This window comes from Watersipora subatra, chromosome 10, assembly GCF_963576615.1.
Source record: "Watersipora subatra chromosome 10, tzWatSuba1.1, whole genome shotgun sequence".
In the NCBI taxonomy this organism is placed as follows: Eukaryota; Metazoa; Bryozoa; class Gymnolaemata; order Cheilostomatida; family Watersiporidae; genus Watersipora; species Watersipora subatra.
Window position 1 is genome coordinate 38,948,254 of NC_088717.1, and position 14,019 is coordinate 38,962,272.

The window sequence follows — 14,019 nt, forward strand, 5'->3', positions numbered from 1 at the left end:
TGAGTGACTTTTCTAATTTTGCCATTGGCTAATTAGTCAACTTAGCCAATGATAACTACATTACCTGCCACTGTTTATAAGCTGTTTGTTATTACCTGGGCAACATCAGACATTCATATAGTCTTTACTATAATAGGAACCATGTCCCTGCCCTAAGCCACACTAAGAGCGTTAGGAGAAGAGAACTCAATTATTATGTTTTGCAGCCAAGCATGCTACCAACTACGCCAATTGACCAACTTTCTACATATAAGAATAATTGTGCACATAGTTATTACACACAATGATCTCTCTTGGCGCTCAGGACTGCCAGGGTACTAGTAATTATAAAATGTCTACCAATCATGTCTTTTTTATAGTAGAATCGTTGGCTAATATGCATGAACAAATAACAAAATGGTAATGCCCCATGTGCATCTATATTTCGGCTTGTTTGCCCATAATTAACACCTTAGGAAATTCACACCACTGATGAAAAAGCAATAGTTTCATCCGCTAAAAATAAACCTGCTACATATGCCTTACGAGACGGAGTACTCTAAAAGACACTTAAATCTTCACAGAGCAAAATACTTTTCTTACTTAATTACATTTTAGCCTGGTATTTTATCTAACGGGATGTGCAATATAACCATATAAAACAATTGGTGGCACACTATCTAGTCATTCAATAGAGCATATACTGGTCCATGCGGGACCAATGTTATACCGAGATGATAACAAAAGATCTACTTTGAGCTTATGTCGACGTTGGTTTAGCAATAGTTGTATGTTGTTTAGTTGTTATGATCTGCAATAAAATGGTACATTACTATGCATACTTCTTGATGGAGTTTTTACCTTTGACACCGATATTCTGAATAACGACTACCTGAGAGAGATTTGAGAGCGAGGCATTCAGTACACTAAACTTTTGTGACCCTATGTAATAGAAACTTTGAATTTAACTTGAATGAATTAAGTTTACTAAATAAACACACTTGAAGTTAAGTTTTCATATTTCATAAAACCTACTTTAATTCTGTCATCTTATTTTTATGGTATCTGTTTCCGGTTAGCGGCGTGTTGCCTGGCGTTTACTATAACTTTTAGCAAACTTGTTAAAAACTTTTTTCAAACTGATTCGAGGATAAAAACCGAGCGATGCCATTCTCGAAAGCAGCCTCTCGCATACTTCGAGATTATAGTGACCATCAACAACCGGTTAATGCGCTCGTATCTCAAAGATTATTCATATCTCAAAAAAGAAGCTTGCCAAAATGTCAGCTCGTATCTCGAGTTTCTCACATGTTGGAGCGCTCGTATGTAGAAGTATGACTGTATACAGATTTACACTTTAACGGTAACGCTTAACCGTAACTTCCCCTAATCGTCTGCAGGTTACAACCTGTGACAGAGTTTTGCACAAAAAGACACAACTCAGTTGTTAATTTTTGTTCAGCGTCATTTCAAATAGATGGCAATAACTCATTACTTCATGACCCATTACTTCAATTTACCTCATTACTCATGATTGCCTCTAAATGATTATGCGATATAATCTAGTCTAAATACAATTAACTTGAAAAGAGCAGTTGAAGAGACATAAACGTCTCTACCATAGTATTACAAGTTAAACATAAATACAAATAAAATAATTGGCACGGTACCTCCATCACAGAGCCTTCTGAGCTGTATAGCGCTGCCAGAACTGAATTCTGAAACACAATAATACAGAAACAATCTAGCGCCTGCTGTACAAACACAATAGATGAGTCACTATCAGTAGAGAGTCTCACCATATGTATAGAACATGTTAAAGAATAGGAAAAGTTGAAAAGAGGAAAATAAATAAAGGAAGGAAATGTTCAGACAGAGAATTTTAAGTACTAACCGAGGCAACCTGGAAAGAGTTGCTAGTCCCTCGATGGTCTATGTCATGGCAGAGGGCAGCTACAAAGAAGCCTAGTGCTTCCAACTCTCTGTAAAAGATAACAATAAACTAACACAGAGCTTATCACTTCAAAAGAAAGTTCAGTTGAATCCTAGAGCATGTTTAAACGTTTGGGATGTTATAACAAGAGTATTTGATGTTATATCCAGCGTAACTATGAATAAACACAAAGGTAACTTGATACAAAACTATTTACAAATTAAAATCATGTTAAATGAAATCAGTTAAAATATGCAATAACATAGCAGAGGTTTCCAGCATCTGCAATATGAGTAGTTCTATTAACATTTGTGGTATGAGCAGTTTTATTAACAGTTGTGGTATGAGTAGTTCTATTAATAGTTGTGGTATGAGTAGTTCTATTAACAGTTGTAGTAGGAGTAGTTCTATTAAAAGTTGTGGTATGAGTAGTTTTATTGACAGTTGTGATAGGAATAGTTCTATTACATGCTGTTCTACACATCGCTGTCGCCTCAACGAAGTTTTAGAGTTCAGCCTCACGAGCCTTAACACAAATAGAAACACAAATTTCAAAATATTTTTGGGCTGTTATGCTCCATCATAGAAGGTGTATTTCCAAAAGCTAGCGAATTAAAATATGCTGTGGGTGTGGAGTTGTTCGTACAACTCTACCTGATTATATGATTATAACATACAGTCATACCGCATAGCATACAGACTATGCTTGACATAACGTGAATATAGAAATGCTTGACATAATGTTACTATTCATCACTAAAATATTATTGTACATTTACTAAAAATTTGTAAATCAGAAAGCCTGTATACAGCTTCTGCAGGTAACGGTATATAGAACACTCACAGCTATATGATCCGAGACACAAGTTAATTGTTTGAACATCTTGTGCTACAGGTTTGCGTAACCAAAAAATTGATATAAACCTCAGCAATGTAATTGGCAGACTAGATAGATAGTTTAATTAATAGAGATTATCGGACAGACAATTTAAAATCAGCTGTTGGTCTTGTCTTTGGTCAAACACAATTTGGACTAGTACAGGTCACTTCAAACCCAACAAAATGACATAAAGTGAGTGCGGAGCTAAGAACTAAACCGCTATTCGCATCACACTGTTGCAGCAATAAATAAATAGAAATGACACAAAATGATGAAGTGTTTCAAATGATGTTTAAAAAATGAATAGAACAAAAGATGCCTTTTACATAATGTTATAATCATATAACTGGGTCGCAATGTGTGAACAATTCCACAACCACACAGTATATTTCAATCCGCTAGCTTTGTATAAACATGGCTACAAAATACACTTTCTATGAATGAGAATGTCCTACAATTCAACCATCGTATTACAGTCAAGCCTGGTTCTCACCCCACCGAGAACAGCCGGCGATGTGCCTGCGATCTTCAGTAGTACCTGAGGAGGCTGTATGTGCTCAGCACCTACGGTACTGGGGATGATCACCCAATTAAAGAATTGACAACGGTATGTTTTAGGCATGGCGTCGAAATATAACATGTGTTTCTGAGTCAATATCGTATTAACTCCTTTTCCGTTATTGGAAATACAGATTATTCGGAAAATTGAAATTATCGAAATCGTACGCACATTGCATTTTGGGTGCACAGGCTGCCTGTGCATGGTTCTCACTACCGGCGACATCCTGCATCCTAAGTCAGGGACCGTAAAAAAGTTCAACTTGGTAAGCTTTGCTGGCGGCCACAGCCGGCATAATAATTGCTGCCGGTTATAATAAAGTATACATGTATATCTAGTAAAATAATTGCTGCCGGTTATAATCAAGTATACATGTATGTCTAGTAAAATAATTGCTCTCAGCTCTCAGCAACTGTCGGCAGCCGCCAGTTGCACCGCTGCTCCTTACGGTGTGGTGAGAACCAAGCTTTACATATAAACTGTTGAAAAAGCTGTATAATTGTAGTCAATTTCCTAAAAAATAAACAAAGATGAATTTCAACCACTGAATTGACAGGTTTACCAAAGTTGTCTTAGCATCGCAACCACCGGGTAAACAATTTTGGCTTGAATGTTTTACTTACCGAGGGTAGCAGGTTTTGAGGGTAATATAGACTTGGGTAACAATGAAAAGAAGCACGAGCAGGGAAGGCTGCATGACAGACATACTTGAGCAGAGAGGTTGATTTATGTACTCACTCTAAAATGTTCTGTGATATACATTTGAGATTTTTTACAAGGAGGTAGGCAAAGTGAGCAACAGAGAAAGCGTGGGTCCAGTTATGGTACGGAGGGTCCCTGTATCCCTTCTTCACCATCAATATAAACCTGTAAAACTTGGGTACCTAAGCGAGAAATGCAGTCACTGTTACAGTTCCTGATTGAGCAAAATTTGTGGGAAAAAATCTTAATTTCAAGTGTTACTAACTATAAATGCATTCTATGCATACTGTAAATGCAAATATTATCACAATAGTGTAATTTGATAGGTTTTTATAGCAACTGAAGTGCAATATTTGTTTACATCAGATTTTGTTCACACTACAAAAATTTTGTTATTCAAAAATTGCTTAACCCAAATTTTATTTCCAATATAAACTTCAATAATCTACAGCCAGCGAAACCTCAACTTATGAAAGACTCTTTGCATATGAAATTTTCAAGGTTCAAAACATCTTTTGCTCGAAATTTTGTTTCAACTTCCAAAGTGGTTTCTAGATATGAAAGATTTTTCCTATTTTGGTTTATTTGTTTGTTCTGTATTTTGAGCCCATTTGCTTTCTGTGGTACAGCGTGTTTCACTCAGTTTAATTCTCTATCTAAAGTCAGGAAACTACAAATGTTTTGTTTTCATTTCTTGTATAATATGGAGTTATCATTCATCCCACACAGAGTACGACAACTTTCATATCTAGCAATTCAAGTTTGGTGTGTTTTGTATGATGATAGGCTTTTAGTTCATTTCTAAGTAAATAGATCTTTCTCTCGCCCTTTTTAAATCAATTTATTCTGAGCAAAACAAAGCCAAAAGACAACACAACATCTACCTCTTCTGACCGCCGTATTTCGTCGCACCCTGCAGTCTTCGCTTGGCCTCATTTAGACGGCCAACATCAAAGGTAAACAAACTAACATACTACTTGCAGTTTTTATTCACTATTTCTTTTTTCTTTCTATGTGGACCTTTTCTATTTATTATGTAGCAATAAAATTCTAACGTGTATTTGTTCCAAGTTTTAACCATTAGATGCTTTTGTAACTTATACAAATGTTATGTCCGAGTTGTGTGGGTGCTTGGAACAAATTTGGCATTTGTATGGTCAAAACTTTTTTTACTCACAAAATTTTCTACTAACGAAACAGCTTCCGGAATGAGTTAATTTCGTAAGCAGAGGTTTCACAAGTTCCCGTAAGTAACACTATATTTTACTATAGGTATCTATACATCTAAAGTGTAAAGAGATTGGAACCCAGTGGTAATAATTTGTCTCAACAATATGTTTGCACTCCAGTTACATTGGTAATTGGATTAAAAGAAATTAGGAAAAAGTTGCAAAACTTGCGAGAAGGGCATTTCTAGATCCGTTGGTAACCCTTGATTAAGCTTAGCTAGTACTGCATGTACCTTAGCTAGTACTGCATGTACCTTAGCTAGTACCGCATGTACCTTAGCTAGTACCGCATGCACCTTAGCTAGTACTGCATGTACCTTAGCTAGTACTGCATGCACCTTAGCTAGTACTGCATGTACCTTAGCTAGTACTGCATGTACCTTAGCTAATACTGCATGTACCTTAGCTAGTACTGCATGTACCTTAGCTAGTACTGCATGTACCTTAGCTAGTACTGCATGCACCTTAGCTAGTACTGCATGTATCTTAGCTAGTACTGCATGCACCTTAGCTAGTACTGCATGTACCTTAGCTAGTACTGCATGTACCTTAGCTAGTACTGCATGTACCTTAGCTAGTACCGCATGTACCTTAGCTAGTACCGCATGCACCTTATCTAGTACCGCATGTACCTTAGCTAGTACCGCATGCACCTTAGCTAGTACTGCATGTACCTTAGCTAGTACTGCATGTACCTTAGATAGTACTGCATCTATCTTAGCTAATACTGCATGTACTTTGTACGCATCAAGAAATAAAGGCAAGACTAACCTGGCAAGTGTGTTAGACTTGATCTTGAAATTCTTTACAAAGTCTAGTTCATGCATCATACTAATGACAGCCTAAAAATATACATGTAGAACAGAGATACTACGAAATAATAGCAAGAAACCCAAACTCCCTCATGCTTTTCAATTTTGGTAGAAAAGAAGCTAGGCCTTTTGCTAATAAGCAAATTCTTTACTATAATAAGAGCCATTTCTGTCCATCCATATGTCCCAAGCTAAGGTTAAAGGTTAGGATAAAAGATCGCTCGCAATGGGACTGCAACTCATGACATTCGACTTGGTAGACCAAGACTCTAACACCTGCACCAATCTACCGCCTTCAAGTCTCTCAGAATAATTGTGGAGGTTCTTATTTTCTGTGCTCTATCAGCACTCCTGATGATCTCTCATGGTAGACTAGACTGACAGAATACTATAACAGTTCTACCTTGACATATGAATGCCCCAACATACAAGAAAATCAAGACTTCTACCTTGAGACAAGAGAAACCTTTGAGATAGGACCGTGCAAGCCAGTTCTTGATGGCTACTAAACGGCCAAATATGCGAGAAACCATTTTTGAGAACAGAATTGCTCAGTCTTTCTTGTCAAATCAGGTTGAAATAAGTTTTAAAACGATTGTCTAAAAGTTATAATGAAAGTGAGGCAAAAGGCGCCAAGCCGGACACAGATAATAAAAAATTAAGACAAAGACAAAATTTAAGTTAGGTACTGTAATGTAAAGTAATAGATTAAAACATATCTAGCTTTAAGGGTGTGTTTAATGAGCTGAATTTGTTTAAGTTAAATTCAAAGTTTATGTTATGTTACATAGCGTTACAAAAGTCTAGTGTAGCAGACGAGTTGCTGTCAAATCTCTCACATGCCGCCGTTAGCCACTACGTCTCTCTTGAAGGTAAGAACTCTATAATACAGTACTGTACATAGTTATGCTACATAGCGTTACAAATCTCTAGTGTATCAGACGAGTTGCTGTCAAATCTCTCACATGCCGCCGTTAGCCACTACGTCTCTCTTGAAGGTAAGAACTCTATAATACAGTACTGTACATAGTTATGCTACATAGCGTTACAAATCTCTAGTGTAGCAGACGAGTTGCTGTCAAATCTCTCACATGCCGCCGTTAGCCACTACGTCTCTCTTGAAGGTAAGAACTCTATAATACAGTACTGTACATAGTTATGCTACATAGCGTTACAAAAGTCTAGTGTAGCAGACGAGTTGCTGTCAAGTCTCTCCCATGCCGCCGTTAGTCACTACGTCTCTCTTGAAGGTAAGAACTCTATAATACAGTACTGTACATAGTAATGTTACATTATATTGCAGATTATAACCACTAAATAAGTATTTGCTACTTTATGAGCGTACTAGTTAAATGCTCAGCATTGGCCGAGTAAAAATAGTCTTTAAAGGAAAAATTAATTTTTCTATAACATACGACATTTACCATTCTAACTTGTAAACTTCATATGAAGAAAAAAGTGTTTTTTGTGCAGTTCAAATGATTTGAAAAAAAAATAAAACAACTGTAAAGGTTTTAAAACAACTTTAACTTTTAAACTTCATATCATGAAAAAAGTGCTTTGTTGAAATAAATTAGTACAAAAAAAACAAACTGTGAAGGTGTTCAAATGTAAAATCATTAGTAAATAATGGTTAAATATAGTCTGTTCTGCTACGATTACCATAAAAAATTATTTGGTATCCAATTATATGATTTTAATTCGTTTCACAGTTGGCATTATGGGGGGAAATTATTGACTGGTATAAAAATCCATAGTAATTATCTAATGCAAACACCTCCTGGTAAAAATCATCAAAATCATCATTAAAAATAGTAATAAAACAATATGTTAATCTTAATAACTATAGTTATTAACTATAATATACTACTATATAATAACTATAGTACACTACGTGAAGTACCTACCGTAGGGAGCTCTTTCTTTCGAGACAGACGTGTAACATAAACCCTGAATCTAACTTAAATGAATTTAACTTACTCAACACATACTTAAAAAAAGTTTTAGTATGTATTTTGGTAACCTTTAACTAAAATTTTATCACTTATTTGTTTGCGAATCCTTTTTACTATACCAAATAACGCTGAGCTGAGATAGCAAGTAATGTGTACCTATTTCCAGCATTGTAGGAGGTATTTCAGCAAATACAATATCGACATTTTTGTTACTCCATCGTAATCAGTACAGCAACCGACAAATTTTCATTTCAAAAATGTTTGGTTGTTGATATCGTATGGCAAAAAACAAATTCGCCCTAGTATGGCGAGGACGAAAAAGCATCATGTTTCATAGTTAGGCGAAAAATATTTTATAACAAAGGCTTGTAACTCGTGGGCGCAATGTATCAATTAATAAATCATTTAGCATGTGCAATCGAGAAAAGAGTATACAGTGTATAGTAATAACAATGGAATCGTAAAAATTTTGTGGACTTGTGGTTAGATTATTGGTTTACAAGCTAGCGGTTGCAATCTTCGTGAGTTCAAATTCAGCAAGAAGCAAGCTGTTCATTTTAATAGCTAAAACTGAACAGACAGATAATCGAACAGACAGATAATCGAACAGACAGATAATGACAGACGACGATGACAAACTGAGGTTTATATATAAAGAATTACTAAGTATATAGAAGTATATTAAAACAATTAAAACACACTTTCATTGTAATATCATGCTTTTAGGTGTTTTTTCATAGTATGGGAATGGATTAATTTGTATGTAGTTAATTTATATAGGAAATGTTGCATTGAGATACAAAACTTTGACATACAAGCTCAGTACCGAAATGTGTTAAGCTTGTATGTCTAGGTATGAGTCTAGCAAAACATAAAAGAAGAGGAGAGATAAACCGAGACAATGAGGGTGATGGATTAGGCAATGTGTTACTCAGCGGAAAGAACATACCAATGGCATATCGTTACAACTGACTGCTCTTGGCAGTGAGTTGTGAAAGTCTTGGAGATGTAGATGGTCCCCAAAGCTTGTCAATGGAGCCAGTGGTTGACACATCAAGTCTGTGACATCCTGAGGAGGCACCTGCAGACATATGCCAACAGATTGTAAGTGTGCCTACCGTACATCCACACACGTAGATACACGAAGCGATTACATAAAGGTGTGAACACAATAGGCGATTTTATCGCGAGCGTCATGAGGAGGGCGGAGATATCGCTAGCGTGTGCATAAACACATTTGAGCGATTCACTAGCAAGCGATATAATGGGCACGCCCACAAACTGCCAATAAAATTCCGTATCATTAGTTTCTTCGGAGTTGTTAATAAATTTAGGTCAGTCAATATGGCGCCATCTAGGCGACAACGTAAACAACTTAAGCATTTGTTATTAAACCTATCTCACTTTCACGGATTGTACACTGCCTACACTACAAGGAGACATACGAAAAACGATTATTGCATTTTTAACTGTAATATTTTTCACTATTTTTATACATATTTTATTTTGTAGTGGTTTTTTATATTTAGGCCTAATGTATTAAATATTTACTGTTCTCAAGATGGTCAACCTGCGCAACGATTGACTCCAAATGTTGGTTTTCAACTTGGATTTTTTGTAATTTTTGTTTGTTATGGTGCACATGACTGGGAGTGCTATTATTAAATTTATGAACAATTCAGTGCTCGTTCTGAAGATGTTTCAATATTAACAAAATAGCAAATTGTCGCTGCTGTACGTTGGTGAACATCGATAAGAAATAATTACCCGCCATAAAATTGCATTCTGGTAAAATCCAACCAATCGAAATGCATCTCGCTAGCGATAAAGTTGTGCAGAGAAAGTCTAGCGTTATCGCTCTGGATGAGCACGCTGGGTGAATTCTAGCGCAGATTAGCGCCACGCAGCGCGATATCGCTCTAAATATCGCCTGGTGTGTTTATACCTTAAAAGTATGACTTACGTGCATGTGGAAGACCATAAGCTCATTAGCTAACTTCACTCGATTGTGGGCGTCCAACACATCCTTGTACATGAGGCTCTGCAAGTTAGCGTATATTCATAGAAGTGCATGAACTATAAAAACAACTAAAAATAAACAGTTTTGGAACCATTTTTAGCAGCCTTTAAACAGAAAAAAAACAAAATCAGAAAAAATGCAAAATTTGAAAGAGGTTTATTGGTAGGTTAGAGTTACTGAGACCTAATGCTCTATCACAGGGGTTCCCAACCTTTTTCATTCAGTTCCTCCCTTATGCCTTAAATTTGATTCCCCACACCCTTTTAACTCACATGACTAAAAACAACTGATACAAATTATAATCCCATTTTATTGTACATATCTAAACATATAACAACATACATGTATTATTAATTTTTATACAGCACGCATACAACACACAATAATACTTGACCTTCGGCATGACGGTGAAGTATGTTATGACTAGGTTAACTTACTATCCATTCAAAATCTGGATGGATGTGTTCAAATATATCTGGGTTTTGACTAGTAGCTCATTATCAACAACTAGTGTTATAGATAAAACCAAAATGCTAAATGATGGAACTCCAACTCACACTGCACTGCAGAACATAAATTAAAAATTTAACAAATCAGACACCTTTCTGTTCCCTCTTGTATATTCAAAATTCCCCCCTAGGGAGGAATTCCTTCCTGGTTGGGAACCCCTGGTCTAGAATGCCGACTTGCCAATAACACGCTGGGGTTAAATTCCCACAAAGGTCGCCAGTGGTGAAAAGAATGACATCCAACCATAAGTTGCTCTCCGTAACTGGTCATGTCTCCAGTTGTCGAGGTTTTCTTGCCACTAGACTCAGTCATGTCCGGCCAAAATCACAGAGACATTGTTTGTGTGACAATGACTCTTAAAAACACACTCAGCCTCTGCTTGCTACAAACTAAGCAGATATCATACTCATCTTTGAGAGACTGCTCACACGAAATTACAGCACGCATCAAAAGCAGTTTGGTAACAACTAGATTATGACTACAAGTAACTCACGTTCACTAAGCTAATGCAACAGTAGGTAGAAAGAGCGCTGGCTAAAACCTCGTCTGTAGAGTCAAAGTGCGGACCCGTCGTCTTATTACACAGCTGGGCGGCTCCAATAATAACACCTAGATTAACAACCATAAGATTATTGGAATACTTAGCGGTAAAGTTGCGTTCACACCAGTCAATTTCAGGCAGATTCTCTGGCCGATTGACCCTGGACTGGCCAAGGGTCTGGCCGACTACCCACTGACCAGAAATGACATCATGTGAACAGAGCAAAGGAGCTCAAAACCAATGTTTTCCAAAGAGAAGTATCATCGGGCAGTGCCCGATCGATGACCGATGTTCAATTTGAGTAGCCAAGAAATCATTTCCACAGCGAGTCACATATTGTCATTTAAAGTGAACGCCATATTTGTCTTCTCCTTAGTGCATGTTTTTGTCATAGCTTCAATCTCGAGTAATAATTCCATTGATAGCACCCTGACGGATGCTTTCAACGGAATTATGGCAATGGTATGGTAATTGAAGCATCTGCTTCAATTATTATGCTGTTGCTATAATAGTTGAAGCATATTGTGCTAGCAAAAGATCATCCTCTCTATAGTTTTGCATTATTAGTGATAAGATGGGAGTGCAGAATAACTAGTAAACTTGGTAGGACGTCCACAAAAAACATCGTAGAAAACTGTCAACAAATTGTAAAGCATGACTCATAATATATCAGGGTAAAGTTATCTGACCCTGCAAATAAAAATTGGCAAAATCGCCCACTCTCGGTCTGAACTCGGCCTAGTGTCAACGAAAAAATCTGGCTGATCACTCCCATAAAATCATTCAGAGATCGGTCACAAAAACTTGGTTTGCAAATCAGCTGGTGTAAACGCCACTTAAGTTTTGGTAGTATAAAAACTCTGAAGGAAGATCATTTATCTCAAGCATGTAGTGGTATAGTAGCTTACAAAAAAGTTAAGAACATATCTATATTCGTTTAGATAGCAGTCTATGTTCCTTTAGATAGTAACCGATATTCTTTTAGATAGTAATCTAAATTCCTTTAGATAGTAATCTATATTCCTTTAGATAGTAATCTATATTCCTTTATATAGTAATCTATGTTCCTTTATATAGCAATCTATGTTCCTTTATATAGCAATCTATGTTCCTTTATATAGCAATCTATGTTCCTTTACATAGCAATATATTTTCCTTTATATAGTAACCTATGTTCCTTTGTATAGCAATCTATGTTCCTTTAGATAGCATCTATGTTCCTTTAGATAGCAGTCTATGTTCCCTTAGATAGCAATCTATATTCCCTTAGATAGAAATCTATGTTCCCTTAGATAGCAATCTATGTTCCCTTAGATAGCAATCTATGTTCCTTTAGTTAGCAATCTATGTTCCTTTAGTTAGCAATCTATGTTCCTTTAGTTAGCAATCTATGTTCCTTTAGTTAGCAATCTATGTTCCTTTAGTTAGCAATCTATGTTCCTTTAGTTAGCAATCTATATTCCTTTAGTTATCAATCTATATCCCTTCAGATAGCAATATATGCTCCTTTAGATAGCGATATATATTCCTTTAGATAGCAATATAGGTTCCTTTAGAATATACGTTACCCGGGCAACGCCGAGTAGTACAGCTAGTAGTATATAAGTATACTAGCTGGATGCCCAGCGTTGCCCGGGTGTTAAAAATCAGCTTATAAACAATGAGAGGTAATGTAGTCGTCTGCCACTTGCTATTAGCCTGGCACATTGCGAATGGAAAATTCGTGTAAGCTTACTAATAAGAGCTCACTACTTGCTCTCACAGTTGAGCACACATAAAATTACGCTACCGCTCTCCATGAAATTGCGCCACCACATTGTGTCGTAACGGAGAGCAGTAGCGTATTTGCTCCCATATAATGACAAATATCGCCTAATGAATATATCAAGCTCCTGTGGCTTAATTGGTAAGGAAATGGACTGGTGAACAGGAGGGTTTGAGATCAAATTTCCTGCGATATGGATTCTTTATTCCAAGATTTAAAAAGCTATAGCTGGACAAACACACAGACAAACTTTGAGAAATATATATATATGTATAGTTAATAAGTCTATGGTGTGCATGCTCTAACAATGAGAAATATATATATGTATAGTTAATAAGTCTATGGTGTGCATGCTCTAACAATGAGAAATATATATATATATATAGTTAATAAGTCTATGGTGTGCATGCTCTAACAATGAGAACAAAAACTAGACAAAACAAGGCTAAATGCACCGGATCCATTGCATTTTTTTTATAAGTTTTCACACGCGGCATTTCATCAAGCAAACCATCGCTACTGTTCAAAACAAACCGTAAATGAAAGGCTATGAGCCCCATGCTTAGCATGGTTAGTTGTTAAAATTAAGTTAGTATGTCATTTGTTTGCTTTCAAAAAAGTTACAGAGGTATACGCGGAATTCATTAGTTTGGTAATCTTTTTTGTACGTTCTAGAATCAGCTTATACGCAGAGACATACGATACATACTAGATTATATATATATTTAAATGCAATTACTCAAAAACATGTGTAGTTGAAATAGAATGAATTGAACTACCAGCCTTTTTCATCCTTGATGGGAAAGCAAAGAATGCAGCGAGTTCTGAAACCCGTCGACTCATCGACCCCTCGGTAAAACAGCGGGTGTGAATAGGCGTCTTTGATGTTGAGGGTTTTACCTGTTTGAACTACGTGTCCAGCCACACCATCTGTAGATGATATCCTCACCTCCTGAAAATACTTAATCATATTAATCTAGCAGAGAACTATGCAGGGGAATATCCTTTACATACAAAACTGATCATCTTTACGAAGAACGGTAAAGTTTGTTTGACAGGTATGACTATAAGCTTCCCATGAACATGTACAGTGCTGTCAGAAGTTATGAGACCAACCAACAATTCACACCTTTT

At 36.4% G+C, this 14,019-nt stretch overlaps 1 protein-coding gene across 1 annotated transcript in view; it reads right to left on the bottom strand.

Moving 5' to 3' along the window:
- LOC137405673 (cGMP-dependent 3',5'-cyclic phosphodiesterase-like) overlaps window positions 1–14,019 on the bottom strand; it is a 93,084-nt gene that overhangs the window by 5,289 nt on the left and 73,776 nt on the right. Inside the window, exons 14-21 of the mRNA XM_068092012.1 lie at window positions 13,669–13,837; window positions 11,073–11,188; window positions 10,013–10,090; window positions 8,999–9,130; window positions 6,054–6,124; window positions 4,090–4,218; window positions 1,874–1,961; window positions 1,650–1,697 (exon numbers count right to left, since the gene is read on the bottom strand). Coding sequence (XP_067948113.1) covers window positions 1,650–1,697; window positions 1,874–1,961; window positions 4,090–4,218; window positions 6,054–6,124; window positions 8,999–9,130; window positions 10,013–10,090; window positions 11,073–11,188; window positions 13,669–13,837 — 831 coding nt within the window. The remainder of the gene's footprint in view (window positions 1–1,649; window positions 1,698–1,873; window positions 1,962–4,089; window positions 4,219–6,053; window positions 6,125–8,998; window positions 9,131–10,012; window positions 10,091–11,072; window positions 11,189–13,668; window positions 13,838–14,019) is intronic.